Source organism: Notechis scutatus, chromosome 4 (genome assembly GCF_049901735.1).
Source record: "Notechis scutatus isolate UNSWTSFEM ecotype Mainland chromosome 4, rNotScu1.2, whole genome shotgun sequence".
In the NCBI taxonomy this organism is placed as follows: domain Eukaryota; kingdom Metazoa; phylum Chordata; class Lepidosauria; order Squamata; family Elapidae; genus Notechis; species Notechis scutatus.
In genome coordinates this window covers 24208399-24228805 of record NC_142012.1, presented here as the reverse complement: position 1 = coordinate 24228805, position 20407 = coordinate 24208399, and the positions used below count along the sequence as shown (strand labels likewise).

General features: G+C 38.2%; 2 protein-coding genes across 3 annotated transcripts; both read right to left on the bottom strand.

Annotated features, from left to right (window-relative positions):
• Positions 1 to 1341: 1341 nt before the first annotated feature.
• OSTC (oligosaccharyltransferase complex non-catalytic subunit) lies at positions 1342 to 7560 on the bottom strand. The gene is made up of 4 exons (XM_026668676.2): positions 7320 to 7560; positions 4187 to 4280; positions 2903 to 3100; positions 1342 to 2183 (listed from the first exon to the last, which is right to left on the bottom strand). The coding sequence occupies exons 1-4, from the start codon at positions 7456 to 7458 to the stop codon at positions 2165 to 2167; spliced, it is 450 nt and encodes a 149-aa protein (XP_026524461.1). The 5' UTR covers positions 7459 to 7560; the 3' UTR covers positions 1342 to 2164.
• Positions 7561 to 14136: 6576 nt separating this feature from the next.
• Positions 14137 to 18687, bottom strand: RPL34 (ribosomal protein L34). Of its 2 annotated transcripts, none has more exons than XM_026693095.2 (5): positions 18590 to 18687; positions 16815 to 16888; positions 16624 to 16723; positions 14693 to 14796; positions 14137 to 14264 (listed from the first exon to the last, which is right to left on the bottom strand). In XM_026693095.2, the coding sequence occupies exons 2-5, from the start codon at positions 16877 to 16879 to the stop codon at positions 14180 to 14182; spliced, it is 354 nt and encodes a 117-aa protein (XP_026548880.1). In that variant the 5' UTR covers positions 16880 to 16888; positions 18590 to 18687; the 3' UTR covers positions 14137 to 14179. The 2 variants fall into 2 exon arrangements, with proteins under 2 accessions (XP_026548880.1, XP_026548881.1); XM_026693096.2 differs by having other exon boundaries at positions 18518 to 18591.
• Between the last annotated feature and the right edge of the window lie 1720 nt (positions 18688 to 20407).

Below are 20407 nucleotides of genomic sequence, written 5' to 3'. Positions count from 1 at the left end.
GTAAGGAAGATGAAAGTCAACAGCAGAAACGTTGCAGGAAGTATTTTAGAGATTTGTATGGAAATGGTAGGGTTAGGTCAAACCATGGTACTAAAGCAAATGTAATGTTTGTATCTAAGAAAAATGGATGAAAAGGATACCATAAAGTGACATGAAGATGCTGAAAAATGGTTACTTTCAAGATAAATGTTGTAACTCAATAAATATTGACTTTTGAATGTTATCTATTGTTGGATTAATTGCACCACTCTCTGTATCCAAACTATTCAGGTGTTTATATGTATTTTCATCTGCTTTAACCCATGTGTTATTTGCTTCTCTTCTTGGGTCCACATAATGAAGCTCAAATTATTCACAATCTGGTAACACATCAGACCGCCCCTAAGAATATATGGGACTGCCATGTAAGAGTTTGAATTTGCAAACTGGTATTCAGTTAATAATTTAAAGTTAAGAAGCAACATTACTTTCCATTCTATTTCAAAGTTTGTTTGGGCTGATTTTAAAGTCTTTAAAGTCTTAAAATGTATATTGAAAAGTCCTGCTTAAAGAATCTGCCTACCAAGATGCCCCCTAACTTTCTGGGATTAGAGAAAGTGACTTTTACAGGTTTGTATTCCAAGCTTGCTGCTTGGCTCCCGGACGTTTTGTTACCAAAGTAGGTAACATCTTCAGCAGGATTTTGGGTGTCTTGTTTGTTTATAGTGACTTTATAGCTTTCTTATCAAACTTTGGAATTGCACCCCATAGTGTTCTTTTAAAACAGTCATCAGCAGTTTACTTTCATTGCATTAATCACTTACTATGGGCTTTTATGCTTTTGCTTGATTTTGATTTTTTGAAATGTAAGCTATCTTGTGTTTTTAAAGGGGAATCTCATAAATATGTCTTTCATTGCTCCAGTATTTTTGACCATACTTAACTATTATTACTATTGAAATTTAGGTGACAAATCCAAATTCTAAAATATTTTCCTTTGTTTTATTCTGCTTTTTCTTTTTTAATTTCATTAGCTGTCACTTCAGTGATGGCAATTACTTTTAACTTTGTAGTCATGCCTGCTTTATTTTTATCTATACATGGCCTTAGTATGAATATTACATCAGAAATAATGCAAACATTTATGGAACTACCTAAAGCCGCAGACTCACTACATGGCCTTCATAAGCACTTATATAAAAATGAGAATATTACTAAAGACCACATCTGTACTATGAAATGTAAAAAAATTTAGGAAAGCACAAGACTATTAGGAATGTAAAAGAGCACTAAATATATACAAGCACAGTGTTTTAATAGAAAAATGTTTAATGTTTTCAAAAATTGTAAAGAAACAATTACTATCATACAATTCAGGGTTTTATTTTGCATATGTTTAGATTCATCTACTAACATGAATGTCAGTGTAATCTTTTCTTCATAACACAACACAGATACAAATCCATGTGCAGGAAGAGTTATTTTTCAGTGCCTTTGCAAGTGGCTAGAAGACTGTATTACCTGGAATATTTTAAAGCACCGATTGCCAGTAATGCTAGAGGGAGGTGGCGTCCACCCTCAGGCAGGCATTCGCCACAATCCACCAACTCTCCTCTCTTTCATATCTTGTAAGTACTTGATCTTGTCTGTCCTCTGCGTTGGCTTATCCAAAGGTGAGCACAAAACTAGTTGCTTTTCTGTTTTCTTGATCAAACTCCTAAACATACAGTGGCAATCACTGACCAGTTGTTGTTATTTATAAATATGGAAAAAGTTAATTTTACCTTCACATTTTCAAAATAGATTCTCTCACAGGTAGATAGACCGAGCCAAGGTATTACAAGAGAGTATAGAATTATTACTCTGAGGTTGATCATGAAGGATAGGGAATAGGATTGTAGAGTTGTGATTCTATTGCACCGACATAATACACTTAGGTCTGATAACATGAGAATGTCGCTTTTTTAAATACTGCAGAACAATAGGGACACATTTGTTAAGCTGCCTGCAATAAATCCTGTTTATATAAGGAGAAAATGAGAGAACAATCTTTTATCTAGTTTAACTCATTCTCTCTATCTTGTGGCTTTAGATAGGAATGATGGGGCTATGTATTGTTGCTATCCATTCTTCTTCCTAATGAGAAGGAAATACAATCTTCAATCTGCAGCATTCAGAAAAGGCATTAACCCATCAAGTAGCCCCTAGAAAACAAAGAGAATTTTGAATGGAAATGTGAAATAAAAGTAATGCTATTTAGTTTGCAGTTGAGTCTATTACATAATGCTAAATTCTTACTCTGTGAGTACCAGTAATCAGAGATAGAGCATCTGAAGGACCACAAATTCATTCTTGATCCAGACAGAAACAATTTAGAAAGATAAAAAAGGTCATATGCAAGACATACTTCTGTTAAAGGAACTGCAGAAGTCTTTCTGTGCACCAGGTGTAATGACTACATAGTTCATATGTAGTAGGCTAGAAAGCAAATGAACCACCAATTGCATGTGTTTTTTTTGGCTGTTACTTCAATTATTAGATTGAAAACCTTTACTAACCATAATCTTATTCTTAATTTGAACATTTCTAATCCAGGAATAACACTGAATTATCTTAAAGTACTATGAAAATGCAGTACTGGATAGCATTTCAAAATATTTAATCCCTTTATCTTAGATATTAATAGTTTATTTCTCCAACCCGACTTCTACATTTTCATAAATGTAATAATCTCTGGTCCTACCCAATAAATGTACACAAATAGACTTGTGTTTGCTTACGTTTCTCCAAATAATATGTCTTTAGAAAATAATCTGAAAAAACTTATGTTTATTTTATTCTTTTTATGTACTAATTTAGATTTTGGTTTAATCGAATATTAAGAATGAGGGAGAAAAGAATCTGATAAAAAAAAATGACTTACGGTAATTTCATTCGCATGAAGACTCTCGCCATGAAAAAACTCAACAAGACGCTCACAAATCCAATAAAAAGTAGCAGGAATCTATTCAGCTTTGGGATATTTGGTGCATTGGAACGATCCAGTATTATGAAACCAAGTCCACCCATTGTAAAGAGGAAACTGGATGCAAGCCCTTCCATTATATATTGCCCATTTACTCTGCAGATAAAAATGAATCAATTATCAACATTAGAGGGGTCCAGAAATCTACGTGGGATTTATACATGCAGGAATTTTATACCTATAGACCCTATAATCATCTAACTCAGAGTAGGCAAAAGAACAATGTTCACAACTTCACTTGTAGGGAGACATGCTTTTTGTCCCAACCTATTAGGGAATTAATGGCATTAAAACAAGGTGAGAAATCTGCTGAACGAGCTGGGATAGGTGTCAGTTCCACACTTTTATTATTTAGAGAGAACCAATTTCACAAATTTGAAGCAGACCACAAAATTAGGAGTCCAAATTTACTTTTCAACATTTTTGGAAACTGTCATCGGACACATTTAATATATCTACTTCAGTCACCATATTCCATCTCTGCTACCCCCATCTTCTTTGGTCATTCAAAAAATAATGAAAATAGGAAAAAGAAAAAAGAAACTGATAAAACCAAAACTAGGAGCAAAAACAATCCATGCATCATAAATCCAAATAAAAAGAGCGGTAAAACCAACCAGGGGAAACAAAGAACGTAATACGCAGTTAACATAGACTTTACAGTGTACTGGGAAAGAAAAAAAAACAAAAGATCTCCAGAAAGACTAAAAAAAGAATGCACAAAATTCTTCAGTCTTGGCTGGATTGTTCTGAAGAATTCTGGATTGTTCTGCTTTGTTGTGCTGCTTTTCTTTGGACCATGCTGTTCCAGGGAGGGAGACTTAGAAATTTTTTAAAGTAAATCATGCAGTGACTCAAAGTGTCTCAAAGTGTTCCGAAAGCAACATTTTAGACAAAAGGTCAGATTATCCCTGGAACACCTTGAACTGCTTCTACTTTGAGAATTTACGTCAAATCTGCCTGATTTTCCCCACTCCTCATAATAGTATGATCTGGAAGAAATCCAGAAGGAAATGAAATCTGCCAGAACACATTAGAACAATACTCTTAATAACAACAAAACAACAATAATGAAAATATGCTACTAAAATCCTTCTTTCTTGTAGACTTGAGATTTGACACTATAATTTTGCAATATAGCATTTTAATATTTTGATACTTTTAATATTAATTACATTTTACCTGTATGCCAAGAATGCCACAGGTCGTTGATGTCCATGTTCATCAGTCATTGAACCAACACTAGGAGGTTCTACAATCACATCATAAATTATTCCTACAAAGGAAAAAAAAATAAAGAAAAAATAATTCTTTATAAAAGAATTCTTCCAAAAAGGAAGGCAGCATTCACCAGTCTGTAGTTTTCTTGCTAATAGTTGCAAACACAGTAGTTCTTACAAGTTCAAAATCATCACTTTTGCCTGTCCTCAGGTTCTAATGCTGCAATATACAGCATATAGAAACATACCATCCACTAAGGTTTTATTACTTAGCTACCTTTTAGCAGTAAAATTTACTTCTCTCCTAGAAAGTCCATGGATTTACTTCATATACATAGGGGAAGCAAAACCTTCTTTGTCTACGATTGGCTAGAAGTGGGTGATACCCACCTTCAGTGAGTCCACCTTCAGGACCAATAGAGTTTGGAATCTCCAAATAATTTTCAAATACATTTTACTATATTTTTAACACAGAGAAGCGCTTAGATATACGTATGTATTTAAACATTTTAAGAATGCAACAAAATTCAATGTGGCAAAATTAAGTAAGTAAGCACTTAAATGAAAACATTCATTTTCCTTTAGGCTTATAATGACCCTTTTACTCCTGCCTATTCCCTACTCCATCCACCAACAAATCTGATTATATAGACTTTTTCAGACTTGGGCTGCAAAAATATAGAAAAATACTAGAATGCAACTAAGAGATAAAAGGGATTTTTTTTCATCTCTTTCCTGACATGCCTAGTTGTCTGTAGTTCTGCAGCACAGACATGCCAGCCCAAGTGCAAAGCCTCAATTTGTTCCCTCCTAGGCAAGGAGGGTTTGTAAGGATAGAAAAGTTATGGATAAGTGAACAATTCATTAACTAAAGAACAATTCAGTAACTAAAATTTAACAATATCTCCTTTTGTTATAGGGAATTCCTCTGGCTCAGCCACCCTTACTCCTTTTCTGAGCTGTGTCTTCTAGTCAAGACTGGACTCTACCAACTGCCTCCAAGTGGCCTCAAGAACTCTCTAAAAAGGATGGAAATGACCAGCTGTCCGCAAGGAATATGCAGATCTTTCCATTCCCCACCTGAATGAAGAAGCTTCTTGTATGAGAAGCGAAATGTTTCCAAAGAAAAATAAGTTGCCTCCTGAGGAAAGCACTTTTGGGACAACCATGATCTGGATCAGGCGTCGCCAACCTTTTGGACCTCAGGGACCACCAAACTCATAATTTTAGATCCCAGGAGCCACTAACCGGTTCTGTGGGTGTGGCTTAATTTGTGGGTGTGGCTTGGTGTCATGTGACTGGCTGGGCATGGCTTGTATGTAAATATTATAAATATTTATATAAATATTGAATTTTTTTATTTTAAAAAAGAGCAACTTTTACCCAAAATCAGGCAAAGCAGGCAGGCAGATTGAGTTGCTCACAGAATCACAGATTCATTCAGAGATCTATCTATCTGCCATTGGCTAGCTCAGTCTGTCATATACAATTTTCTTGCAAGCAAACTCACAAAATTAACTCACACCATGCATGTAAATATTGATTTTTTTTATAAAAAAGAGCAACTTTTACCCAAAATCAGGCAAAGCAGGCAGATTGAGTTGCTCACAGAATCATTCAGTGATCTATCTGCCATCGGCTAGCTCAGTCTCTCAAATTTTCTTGCAGTGAGTCTGCATTGAATTTGCTTGCAAGCAAACCTTCAGTCCTAAGGGAGGTTTGGCTGTGCTGAGCTGAAGATCTAAAGACTAGCTAGAAAGCAAGAAATCCAACCATTTCCTGCTTCCTAGCTAATCTAAATCTCCTGGCACAGCAGAACAGATGATGGTCGGAAAGAGGAAAAATAGCAATTTAGCAGGCAAGTATGCTGGGTAAGGAGTGAGTTGGCGGGGAGGGTTCCTGCGGGCCATGTGGGCGGTGCAGCCTTGTATTTCTGCACAGCCTGGATTAATTGCTTTGTGGGGGTGCTCTGGGGGTGAGATTTCTCTGCCGCCCACCAAAATTTTCTCGCGGCCCGGCGACTGCTGATCTGGATGACTAAGGATCTTCCATAAACAAAAGTCCCTAGATTTTTCTTGGCAAGATTTCTTAGGACTGAGACCGTCTGACCCCAAAGTCACCAAGGACTCATGGCTCTCCTGCAAACTTTTAGGCACTGCAAAAAAGGGAAAGGATGATGACAGAGAGGAAGAGAGGGGGCAAATTGTAGGGGATGCTGAAGACTTTTCTAGTTATAGACTGGGATTTTTGCAGCCCAGATGCCACAAGCTTAAGAAACAGCTGAAGCCTGTGGCCTGGAAATCCCAAAGGTGCTTTTTCCTGAGGCAACTGGGCTTTCTTGTTTTTTTCTTTGCAGACATTTCACTTCTCATCCAAGAAGCTTCTTCAGCTCTGACAGAATAGTGAGGAATGGAAGGATTTATATTCCTTGCAGACAACTGGCATCCTTTTAGAGGGTAGTTGAAGCCCTTGGAGATTTATCTGTGTCCTCAGGATCTGTAGCCTGCAATTTTTGTCTGGAAATCCATTCCACTCTCACGCCATTCAAAGGGTGTTCATCCCAAATTGTATATAGCTAAATGTCTAGGGAGAGCCAGTCATCCAGATCATGGTTGTCCCAAAGGTGCTTTCCTTTAGGAGGCAACTGGACTTTCTTGTTTTTTCTTTTGAAGACGTTTTGCTTCTCATCCAAGAAGCTTCTTCAGCTCTGACAGAACGGTGGGGAATGGAAGGGTTTATAGTCCTTGCAGACAGCTGGTCATCTGCATCGTTTTTAGAGAGTCTTTGAGGGCACTTGGAGGTTTATGTGTGTTGTCACCTTTCGGACAACCATGACCTGGGTGACTGAGAATCTCTACAACGGAGTGTTTCCCGCATGCGGGATGGGGGAAGGGAAGGGGGGGGTCCCCGGCGTGACTGAAGGGGTATTCAGGCGTCGCCCTCGCCGTCCCTTTCTCTCACCTCCCCCCACCCCATGGACCAAGCCTGGTTGGGAGGCGGCTCTTGAACTCCTTCACCGGGAGGGGTGGGGGAACAGGGGGACCCTCTGCGCCCTACCCCGGCGGCTTCAGCCCTCTGCGGTCTCTGGCATTTACCTCCCGTGATGAGAAAGTAAGAAACCACCACCAGCGCGTAGACCGTCATGGCCGAGGGCATGTGCACCCAACTCGGCCGCTTCAGTTTAATATTGGGGCATTCCAGCACCAAAAACGGCATTCGGTAGAGGGTCTCCATGGCGATCCCAGCTCCAGGCTCGTCCGCCTTCCTGCCCACCGAGTTCGGTTTACTGGGATTGACCTGTCGCGGCCACCGTAAATCCTGTAATGGAACTGCCGAACAGTAATGTCCTGGAAGAGAAAGAACACAAACCGCTGTAGCGAGAACGACTAAAGAAGAGAAACGAAGCGAATGATATGATGGGCGAAAAAGGGCAGGGTTTTTAATGACAGGTTACTGGGGGAAAAGTTTTTTCCAGGTGATATTCTGTCGTGATGAAGGCTGTTAAACCCGTTATTAATCTTCCAGGACCTTAACATGCTCGACGTGGTCATTTGATGAATAAACGTGGCCTTGGCAGAAGTAGATGACGTAGAAGCCGCGCCCACAATAAAAATGGGGCCAATCCTATAGCTTGGAGTTTCATACGTATATTTATGCTGGAAGGAGGTTTGAAAAGATGCCGCCCCGACCAGAAACTGCAATTCTGCGCGAGTGACAATGAAGTTTATTTCAATTAGACCAAGGGTCTTCAACCTTGGCCACTTTCAGCCTGGCGGACTTCAACTCCCAGAATTCCTCAGCCAGCAAAGCAAAGGTTTTCATTAGCAAAGCTGCCTGGGGAATTCTGGGAGTTGAAGTCCGCCAGGCTTAAAGTTGGAGAGCCCTGAATTAGACAACTGTAGTTGTAATTCCTCACAAAAAATGGGCTTCTGCTCCACTATGTTTTGGTTAGCCATTTTTAATTTTTTTAATCCATTTTCCTTCTGCAGAATATGCTGAGCCTTAATTAAATAAATCATATGGAGGTATAACGTTCTTTAAGCCTGAGATGAGATGCTGGATGTATGCAGGTTTTGCAGCCCTAACATTAACTCTTTTCTCACAGTTTCCCTTGGCTCTCCTCTACCCTCTCACCCAAGAATTATGAATCTCTTAAAACCCTGCTATTATTTTGTGTCTGTTCTCTAATGGTTGACTGAAAGATTTGGAACTTATTTGCTGAATAAATGTCCAGGATCTCCTCGAGACAGAAAAGTGGTTCAAGTCCTATCAAATTCTGTACCTGTCAATAGTGGTGTCCCCCAAGGCAGTGTTCTAGGACCAACTCTCTTCATACTCTACATAAATGACCTCTGTGATCATATTAAGAGCAATTGTGTTCTTTTCGCTGATGATGTAAAGCTGTTCAATACCACAGACAATACTGCTACCCTACAAAAAGATCTTGACTATGTATCAGAATGGTCAAACAAATGGCAACTTCAAATCTCAACAAATAAATGCTCTGTCTTACATATTGGCAAAAAAAATCAGAAAATAAAATACAAGCTGAATAGTCAAGATCTTGTTGATGACCCAAGCTCTGTAAAGGACCTTGGAATACTCACCTCTAATGATCTAAGTGCTAGAGCCCACTGCAACTACATAGCCAAAAAGGCATTAAGAGTTGTTAACCTAATCCTACGTAGCTTTTTCTCTGGTAATATCACACTACTAACCAGAACATACAAAACATTTGCTAGACCAATACTCGAATACAGTTCATCAGTCTGGAACCCACATTACGTATCTGATATTAGCACAATTGAGAAAGTCCAGAAATATTTCACAAGAAGAGTTCTCTACTCCTCTACTCGTTGTAGAATACCTTATGCCACCAGACTTGAAATTCTAGAACTAGAAAACCTTGAATTACGCCGTCTTCGGTCTGATTTAAGCATGGTATATAAAATCATACATTGCAATGTCCTACCTGTCAATGAATACTTCAGCTTCAACCATAACAACACAAGAGCACACAATAGATACAAACTCAAAGTTAACCGCACCAAACTTGATTGCAGGAAATACGACTTCAGCAATAGAGTGGTCAATGTCTGGAATACTCTACCCGACTCTGTAGTTTCTTCCCCAAACCCCAAAAACTTTAACCTTAGACTGTCTACTATTGACCTCACCCCTTTCCTAAGAGGTCTGTAGGGGGTGTGCATAAGCGCACCAACGTGCCTACCGTCCCTGTCCTATTGTTTCTCTTATTCTTTTATTTTTCTTATATGTACCCATTTCATGTATTCACAACTATGTATACACTTATACTTATTATCTTGTAAACAATTGGCAAATCAAATAAATAAATAAAAATAAATAAGTTGTCTAGCTAAACTACGTTTGCTTTATTTTAAATCCCTGATTTTGCAGCCCTTGATTTTCAGAGTTCAAAGTTCTGGTTTTCATTAGCAGTAGCCACATTTTAGCATTACTCCCCATTTCATTCATGCCACTCAGCCTAATCATTTACAAACATAAAATGAAATGTTAATTATAAAATGAGAATTTATATGCAATACTTTTATTTTAAATTGACCTTTGATAGATATTTTTATGAGACTGGTCCCACATATCGCTTTTATTTAATTCTGGTTTAGTATGTGTAAACTGAGCCATTGTGATTTGTTAACCATATCTAACATAGCACATGTCATACCCATTGGAATCTGATTCAGAGGGGGAGGCCAAGCAGCTGACAAAGTGGGAGTGTGCTCTGTTGGCTGTGGAAGAAACTGGGGAAGGGCAGAGGCCAGCTGGGCAGAGCAGGGGAGAGGTAGAGCAAGGGAATGGGAAATTGGAGGAAGATCCTAGGGGATGCAGGAACTGAGAAGGGAACACGAGTTGCATGACATGAATTGCATGGCTTATGGGGGAGGAAAGGGCCGATTCCCTTCATTAGCTGCAGCTGGGAACAGTGTTTAAAAAAGGGAAACTGCGCACAGCAAAGTTGTTGGGTGCAAATTGTGAATTATCTGGTATCAGAGGCTTATCTGGATCCCTGGTGTCTTCCCAATTTTGTGTGTTTTGCTGGGCTTTCAAGTCTGCAATTCCTTCTCCTGCTCTGTCAAGTTAATTACTGCAGCATGGTTAGTGTGGATTTTTATAGTTTGTATGTACTTTGTTTTTGGACTGAATTTCCTCCACTTAAATACTGTTTTTGGGAGTTTTTTTCTCCAGCCGAAGGTAACCTGGACATTGGGGGGCAAAGTTGGAGGTATTAAAGGGACACTTCTTATTTAACTGTGTTGCCTTTATGCCACATCCCAGGTCATCATAGCACAACACATGAACTCAAAATCTCTGATTACAATGCTGTAATCCCAACATAAGACCCTTGTCCTACTGTGCGTATGTTTGAGTTCAATATATTAGTCTCTTATGCAAACACTAATAGCTCAAACCAGCTAAGAAAAAATCATTTCACAAAACTATCGAAGTAATCTGTGCTATTCATTCCCTCTGAAATATACTAATGAGTGTGTTGGATATGAAACTTGTTTTTCCAATGCAGCTTTCTTCAGTTTGGAGAATTCCCATAAACTTGAATCAACAAAGCCAAAGGTCAAGAATGCTGAGAAATGTAATTCAAAATATTTCAAGGCTACAATGTTCAAGATGGTTGTTTAAATATCCCCAAATTAAACACTTGGCACTTATAACTGATTCAAGAAAGTAAATTCCTTATTATATCACTTTCTCAATTTGACAAGCCATGTGGTTTCAATCAAAAATAATGAAACCTTTAGGTTGCTCTAGTCAGAAAATCAAAATAAGAAACAGTAATTGGAGATCATAGAAATGGTCAACATTGCTCTTTGCATATTTGATTCAAATCCTTTTGCCAACTTTACAAGCATTATTAAATGCATCTGATATCTCATTGCAGGAATTCATCTGAAAACATATGGAATCTATAATCAAGATGTTCCAAAATATATTAAAAATAACAAGGTATTCTGTTTTCATAGTTAATAAACTTTTGAATCTCATTTTAATTTTTAAAAATGTTTCTACTTCCTATACATTAGTTGGGCAGCTATGCTAAGGAAGCATATATGACTTCTATAAAAACTACAATGAGAACTGTGGATTTGATAGAGGAACAAAAACAGATTTATCAAATTCTATTGTACATCACAACTTGTTTGTGATTTTCTCCAAGGCATCTGAGAATCAGGAGGCTGGGTTAGATGAAAAGATGATTTTATCTGACAAGATTCTTACCTGCCTAAAATTTGAAGGGTTACGTGACACTTATCAATGCTCATTCATAATACATACTTTACATTCAAAAACATTCTAATTCATTTTCTGTCAGCAAAGTCTTCTACAGTTAATAAATACTTGGAACAGCATTCTAACAAGTCAAGTTCTGAATATTTAACCAGATAAATGTCTATGGAGATTCTCAGTCATCCAAGTCATGGTTGTTCCAAAGATGCTTTTTCAAGAGGCAACTGGATTTTCTGGTTTTTCTTTGAAGACGTTTCGCTTCTCATCCAAGAAGCTTCTTCAGCTCTGACTAGATGGTTGGAAAGCCCAGATGCCTCTTGAAAAAGCACATTTATAAGCAAGCAAAAAAACAACGAACTAAGATAGAAGACTTAAGAGTTGATGGTTAGAAATGGAAGAGGGGGACTCCACATTAAGAGGTACCTTAGTAGTAAAACACATATAATAGATTTTGAGGAGTTTGGACTAAGAATCAGAAATAATAAGAAGGAATAATCAAAATGGAAGAGTTATAAAAAATATGATTTCATAATAGGTCAATTAAGTAAAACAGATAAATGCTTATGGAAGATCTAAGTGGCTAATACTTAAGGTGGGAAGGGAAATGTTAAGTGGAGTGATAGAGAATAGATATAATCATATAGTATAGGATAATACCGTGTTTCTCACATAATAAGGCCGGGCCTTATTTTTTTTTGAGCCCCGAAAAAACGGCTAGGCCGTCTTTTCGGGGGTAACTTAATTTCCCCCTTTCATCCTCATCTAGAGTGCCCTGCGGCAGCCTCGCCACCAGCCGCTCCTAACGGGCGATCATGGCGAAGCGCAGAGCTCCCTACTCCCACCAAACACCTTTGCTGCAGACCCAAGACCTTTGGCACCTGCCACTGTTGCTTTCCCTTCTGCCCATTCCGCTGCCGTTTGGAGTGCCGTTGGAGCTGCCTCTGCCGTTTGGAGCCACCGCCGCCGTTTGAAGCTGCGGCTTCCGCGTTTGGAGCACTACCGCTGTTTGGAGCACCACCGCCACTCCAAACACGGCGGCAGTTCCAAACACGGAAGCGGCAGCTCCAAACGTGGCGGCGGTAGCTCCAAACGGCGGCGGTGGCTCTGCTTCCGTGTTTGGAGCTGCCTCTGCCGTTTGGAGCCGCCGCCCGCCGTCACGTTTGGAGCTGCCGCTTCCGTGTTTGGAGCTGCCAGTGTGTTTGGAGTGGCGGTGGTGCTCCAAACAGCGGTAGTGCTCCAAACGCGGAAGCCGCAGCTTCAAACGGCGGCGGCGGCTCCAAACGGCAGAGGCAGCTCCAAACGGCGGCGGCAGCTCCAAACAGCGGTGGCAGCTCCAACGGCACTCCAAATGGCAAGTCCCCCCACCCTTCCCCCTATTTTGCATGTTTTAAACTAGGCCTAAATTTGGGGGGAGGGGCTTAATTTGATTTTATGCCTAGAAAACATGCTGGGTCTTCCTATTGGTGGAGGCCGTATTGTTGGAGAAACACGGTATCTAATGAATTATATATTTATTTGTATAAGGTAATGAAGATACATTGTTTTGTTTGATATTATTGGCTAAAAGAAAATAAGATGGAAAATATATTTGTGTAAAAATGAGAAGTTAAAGGGAAGGGAGCATATAGAAAATAAAAACATCAACAGTGGTAAATATGTATTGGAAAGGGGATATAATAGGGGGTAATATAAATTAAGATGAAATTTTGAATGACCAATGAATTGACACGAATAGACTAAATTGTAAATATGCTGAATATAAGAATATATGATTAAGGAAGACATAGATTGATAAGAAATAAAGAGACTGATATAAAGTAATTTATGAGAATATAAAGAAGAAAATTTGGTAATAGATAACGTTATGTCAGAAAGTTGTATTTGTGACTGTGGACATGACTGATTTAAAATGTAAAACACCTGGAACAACGTTCTCTCAAAGATGTATTCAAATAATTAAAAAATAAAAAACTTTTTATAAAAAGAAAAAAAAAGCTGAACTGCCATCAGAAACCATCAATTATAGCATTTACTGGCTGAATTGATACCAGTCATTGTCTGTCCACTCTTCACAAGATTGTGGGGTAAAATAGATACAACCCTTAAGATATTTAATTCAATATTGGTTCCAGTTGTTTGATAAACCTATTTATGATAAACCTTACAGCAAGCAAGTATTTTTTTCCAATATTTTTTTTTCTATCCACATTACCCGATTTAATTATTTAACAGGACAATTGTCTTTTAGATGTGATTATTTTTCTAGTTATCATTACAGCATTCTGAATGCTTCTAACTTAATACACCACTCACCTTAAACATATACCTGAAAAATCAGGCACTATTACTGATACTCAGGCTTTCAATCACCTACAATATTTTCTTTTCCTGATTTTGACAGGTTACTTTTTTTGTACACCTATCTCTTTCATGTCTGATATCAATTGTAAATTATTCCGATTTTGTAAATACCATTATTAGCACAATACATAAAGAAGAAAAGTATTTTGCAGATAAATTGTATATTGGTTTGGAAGCAGTACTACCAAAAATGAATACAAAAGGACCCTATTTTAGGATCTCATATCTATACTCTTGCCAATAATTTAATATTCAGGAAAAGTCATCTCGTAGATTATTTAAATCTTCATTTATTGGCTGACAATACAAATAATCACTTTGATTTTTGACTCTGTGCTTGTGCCTTCAGTACTTTGACAACAATCTTCTGTTCTTCAATAAGGAATGCTCGCTTGATTCTAAAAAAAAACAAAAAACATTGTTATAATTCAGCAACAAGCCATATCACAAGTATCATTGAAAAGTTGTTAGTAGATCCAATCTACATGTCATGTTAAAATAAAGCCTTTATGGAGAAGTAGGAAGAAACAGCAGTTCTTTTTCTAATTCTAATTTTGTTAAGTTTACAAAGGACCTTTTTTTATTAGACTCTTTAGCATTAAGTTGCCTCCACGAGTTACAAATATATGCAGTTTTTCCCCCTTTTCCAATAAATCAGTAAGCTTCTTAGTTGCAAGATATACCAATTATTAATGGAAAGGTAAAATAAAACAAGATAGATGGCTACAGCTCTCTAGGTTACTTTGAACACACACAACCTATAAATTGGGATACATTCAAATGAACCTATAAATTTCAGCAAAATTACACTCAAAATATCATTTACCTGTCACGGACACATTTAGCACACATAGAACCTCCGTAGGCTCTACTAACGTGTTTCTTTGTTTTGGAAAGTCTCATAAGAACTTTTGGACGAACAGCGCGGACCTGTAGAAAATAAAATACATCTTTCTGTAAGTCACCCAACTTTATATAAGGTGAAATTTATTGAATAAAAAAAAAAGTAGGCCTTATAACTTTTGTGCTTATATAAATCACTCATTCATAATGATATGACAAAAGATTTATGAATAAGAAATGAATAAGCTTGTTTTAATTTCAAAGGCTATATCGTTTAATACCAAAAAGGAAATAGATTCAGAATAGATTCACTGAAATGGAGTTTTCAGCTAGGCATGATATATTTTGCTATGTATTTCATTAAATTATTAAATTCGGCTCTTGCAACAGATAAATCCACAGTTCCTGAAATTACTTCAAATATATAATAGTTTTCTCCATATAAAATGTCTTCAGCCGACTATCCCATTTCATCTGATAGAGAAGACGTGCTGAGGATCAACTGTCAGTTACAGTTGGTAAATCCCAGGAAGTGGGCCTCTGGCCTAGTGCCTGTTTTGTGGAACTTCTCGCTCCCATACACCAGAGGTTATGTTGGATCCACTCTTCATGATGTTCCCTAAATCCCTGAAGATCTGGTTGTTACCAGGGCTGGGGAGCGTCCCAGGATCCAGAGTCATACATATTTGGATAGCTCCAGTATTGAGAAACATATACTTTCTCTTTTTAATGCCTCGGGTTTGCATAATTAGAGTAATCTTTAATTTTTGATGCTTTTTAATCTTTTTATATATGTGTCGCTTTATTTGATTATTTTATGCCACCCACATTCACCATTAAATAAGATAGCTGGCGAAATAACATATTATTGTTAATATTGTTATTGTTAATAACATATTAACAATAAGAAAATAAATGTAAGAGAACAAATAGGTATCTGTGCAGCTGGAATATACCACTGCATGTACCACATCACTTCAAAAGTTAATGTTCTAAAGAGCTTTTAAAGAATTTGGGAGAAAACTGAAAAATGCTGCCTTAAAAGAGGAAATTATAGCAAGCAAAATATTTTTAGCTCCTCAACAATCATATTTTTGTCTAGCATTGTTTTCTACATTTGAAGTTATATTATAGCTATTTAAATACAAATCTACAGAAAGGGACCAAAAAAAGTAGTAATGTGAATAAGCTATCAGAGTAAGTGGATTACTAACATGAAAGGTGCTTTTTCAAGAGCAATTTTCTGAAAAAGCACCTTTGGTATAAGGCAAAGAAAACCCACTACTGATATGAAATATGGATTTTGACAATGAAAAACAAACAAACCCAAGTTATCTAATTATACATGTAACACGGCATACATAATACATGTAATTATACATGTAACACGGCAGCAAGAATGATATTTGCCCCAAATTGGAAAGCAAGTCAAATCCCTAGTGAGGATGTTACGATTGATATTACAATGCGTCGAAATGGATAGGTTGACATTAGAACTGAAGGACGAAGATGAATCAGAATACTATAAAATATGGAATAAATTTTATTACTGGAGGGACGTGAAAGGGAGTTCATAAAATTGAAATACGAATTTAAGGTGAAATAGGGAAGAGATGAGGACCTCATATTTGAGGAATAATGAAAAAGATTTAAAAATTACAAAGTTTAAATGTATATATATGTATACAAATATACATAACATCTTTATGTTTTTAAATGTAAAATGTATTGACAGAAATGTATGTCAAAGAACTCCACCAGGTTCAATGTTTTTAATGTATATTCAATAACATTTTTTAAAAAAACCAAGTTATTTCTACAGCCACACAAATCTGATTTTCTCATATAAATTGTCTTATTTCCTGCAGCTTGGTCTTTCTACAAAGTTACTTCATTTAAAAAAAAAACACTTACACCACGAAGTCTTCCTGGGCATACACCACATGCAGACTTTGGTGCCTTGCCAACTTTCTTAGTATAGAGATAAACAATCCTATTACCAGGTGTCCTGGACCTATAGGAAACAGATAACAAATGCTTACTATGGTCACAAACACAAAAGACATTCAATTAGAGAATAGCCAAGAATTCTAGACTGAACTTACAGCCTGGTCTTGTTAGAGGCTGTATTGTAGGACAGCCTACGCCGGTATGTCAGACGTTGGACCATTTTCAGTGCCTAAAACAAGAGAAAGTGAATGGAATGTGAGAAGGGGCATTGCTGGACTAGAACTGTTTAGATTTAGCCATATACCAGCCATCTCCAATTTCCCATTGGCTTGGATTACACTTTCCATAATCTCTGGATTAATTAGTGTGGGAATTCTAAGAGAATTCATTGAATGCGTTCTTGATTATAAAAGTCATGCTGCTGAAATTAAGCACAAATAACTTCTTTTTATTCTTGTGGGCAGAAAATATGTCACAAGGTCAAAATATTTTTATACCAATACTACTATTAAGCATGCCCATCACATTTGGTATATTGCTAAAAATGCCGATGCTCTCTTACTAAAATTTTCATCCTTACACGAAAAGCAAAGATTTTCACCTAGAATCTGCTCATCCAATCCAACAGTTTATACTACTTTTCCACAGATATTTCATGGAGAGATAAGCATGAGCTCATGAGCAATAACTATCACACAGGGATATTGGAAATAAAAACTGGAACTTGGAAAATTGGGGAGGGGGAGATGGGGACTGATGCACAAATATTTCCCCTCTCCCTGCCCCCCAAAAAACATCCCCAACAAACGAATTCTGGGAAAATATTTCTGAGGGGTCCTTAGTACTCTCTGAGCTTTCTTGCAAACATTCCATCCCCCAAATTAGGTAACATCATAAGAAAATATTTCTGGGCAGGTGGCAAAATGTATTTGCATGATGTCACAATCCTAAAAGGTTTAAATCAGGGGTCTTTCAAACTTGGCCACTTTAAGATTTGTGGATTTCCAACTCCCAGAATTCTTCAGTCATGCTGGCTGGGTAATTTTGGGAGTTGAAGTCCACAAGTCTTAAAGTTGACAAGTTTAGGATAGAATAACAGAGTTGGAAGGGACCTTGGAGGTCTTCTAGTCCAACCTCCTGCTTAGGCAGGAAACCCTACACCACTTCAGACAAATGGTTATCCAACCTCTTCTTAAAAAACTTCCAGTGTTGGAGCATTCACAACTTCTGTAGGCAATGTTACACTGATCAATTGTTCTGTCAGGAAATTCCTCCTTAGTTCTAGGTTGCTTCTCTCCTTGATTCTTTTCCACCCGTTGCTTCTTGTCCTGCCCTCAAGATGCTTTGAAGAATAGCTTGACTCCCTCTTCTTTGGGGCAGCCCCTGAGATACTGGAACACTGCTATCATGTCTCCCCTAGTCCTCCTTTTCATTAGACTAGATATACCCAGTTCCAGCAACGGTTCTTCCTATGTTTTAGCCTCCAGTCCCCTAATCATCTTTGTTGCTCTTCTCTGCACTCTTTCTAGAGTCTCAGCATCTTTTTACATCGTGGCGACCAAAACTGGATGCAGTATTCCAAGTGTGGCCAAACCAAGAAAGAAAAACTACAGCTGAGCGGGCAACCACGGAGACAAACTGCTCAGTGAGGTGCCCGATCCAGCTGAGCCGTTGGAGACTCAAGGTCACGTGTAACCACGGGCATGTTTCGAGGAGGCCTTATTAATCCAAAGGCCTCCTTCCTGCGTTCGCCATCACGGCCTCCTTCTCTCCCCATTTCTTCCATTTACCGCAACCACACACCCACCGTTCTTCACACCAGGCTCCCAGCCGCGTCACAGCAAACCTTTGAGCTCACCCGGTTTTTCTACACAGCGGATGGAAACCGATTGCAATCACGCCCCCCATCCCCAAAAAGAGAAGAACCAACCTTTCTTAAGCGGAAGCTTGCGCCGGAAGAGAAAGAAGGCAGCACCGGGGAAAGGTTAAAGTTGAAACGTGGAGCCTAAGACACCGGAAGTGCTGTGACGTCGCTTCGTTTCAGCTCCCAGGGAAAGGAAGGCGAGGTGGGCGTTGCCATTTTTCTCCGGAGGGAGGGGGGGGAAAGCTTTTCAAACTTCAAATGTAACGTCGGATGACAAAATAGTTAAAGGCAGCTTTCTTACTGCGCCAGCCGTGATATTACACTATAAATATAAATAGTGCTGTATATTAAAAAAAAAACCACTCCATTTTTAGTCAACGCAACCCACAAGACTTTTGAACAGGGCTCTCCAACCTTGGCAACTTTAAGACTTGTGGACTTCAACTCCCAGAATTCCTCAGCCAGCTGGCTGAGGAATTCTGGGAGTTGAAGTCCACAAGTCTTAAAGTTGCCAAGGTTGGAGAGCCCTGTTTTTTAGGTTATTAAATTGTGCGGCTCATCGGAGTAGACGGGATTTCTCTTAAAATGGACAGTTATGTTTCAAAATAATATTGAAGCGATAATAATCGTCCGCATCACCTACGCCTGGATCCTTTCATTTAGTTTCTGCTTTCATGTAATTTCTGCTTTCTGTTACAAAACGTCTGCACTTGCAGGGTGAATATCTCGTCTTCCGTTTTGTCTCCTGATTTACCAGGGTAGCCTTGCAGCCCGAGGACTACCTGGGAACCTCCTTGCCAAATAGTAATCGGGTGTAGCCTTGCTTAGGTGTTAGGAAACATGAACTGCGCTGAACATCATTTGCAAATGAAGACTTTTAAAACTAGCTATAAACAGTTGGTAGCACTTTAAAAGTAATTTTTAAATTCTCATTTTACTGGAATCAGTGCATTAACTTTAATTGAAAAGGGAAGGAGGGAAAACTATGCTCCATGTTATTTTTTTTAAAAAAATATGTTCCTGTCTTTTACAGTTTTGCCACATGAACGGAGGGAGTTGTCAAAGTCTGAAATGCTCTACCTGATTCAGTTTCAGCTACAAATTTTCAGTTTCTGTCACAAATTGACTTCCAGGGATCTTACATCATACTTAAGTGGTTAGTAGAGGGGGCATGCATAAGTGCACTAACGTGCCTATTGTTCCTGTCATTGTATTTTTATTCTTGCTCTTGTTTTTGTTTGACAAATTCTAATAAATAAGTATTACTGTGACAAAAACAAAATATTGAGAAGTACATTCTTGAGGTCAGTCGGCATTATTTAAATAAGTAGCAGCATTTTACTGATATTTATTAAATAATTACCTTTTTGATAGAGATCTAGTTTGGTGTAGTAGTGGTTAAGAGGTGCTAGGTCCCACCTTAGGCACAAAGCCAGCAGGGTGACCTTGGGCCAGTCTCTCTGTCTGTCCTAGAAAAGAGAAATAGCAAACCATGCGCCCCCAAAACCTTGGCGAAACAGCTACAGTCATCAGGCATTAACACTGACCTGAAGGCACAAATATATTTATTATTTTGATTAACTGATTAACTCCAACCTATTGAGCCTAGAATTATCTAATCACTATGCCATCTGCAAATTAATGTAACAAACCAAGAGGGTTTTTAAAATTATTCGAAAGCTTTATCATGGTTGTTTTCTCATGAATATGCTGTAGGCTATGTACATCCTTCCTATAATTCTGTTTCCTAAAGCAGGGGTCCCCAACCACCGGGCCGCGGACCGGTGCCGGTCCGTGGAGCACTCTGTACCGGGCCGCAAAGAAAAAATAAAATAAAAATGGCGGCTTTCTTCGCCTTCGGTGAATGGTGCTGGGATCAGGGAT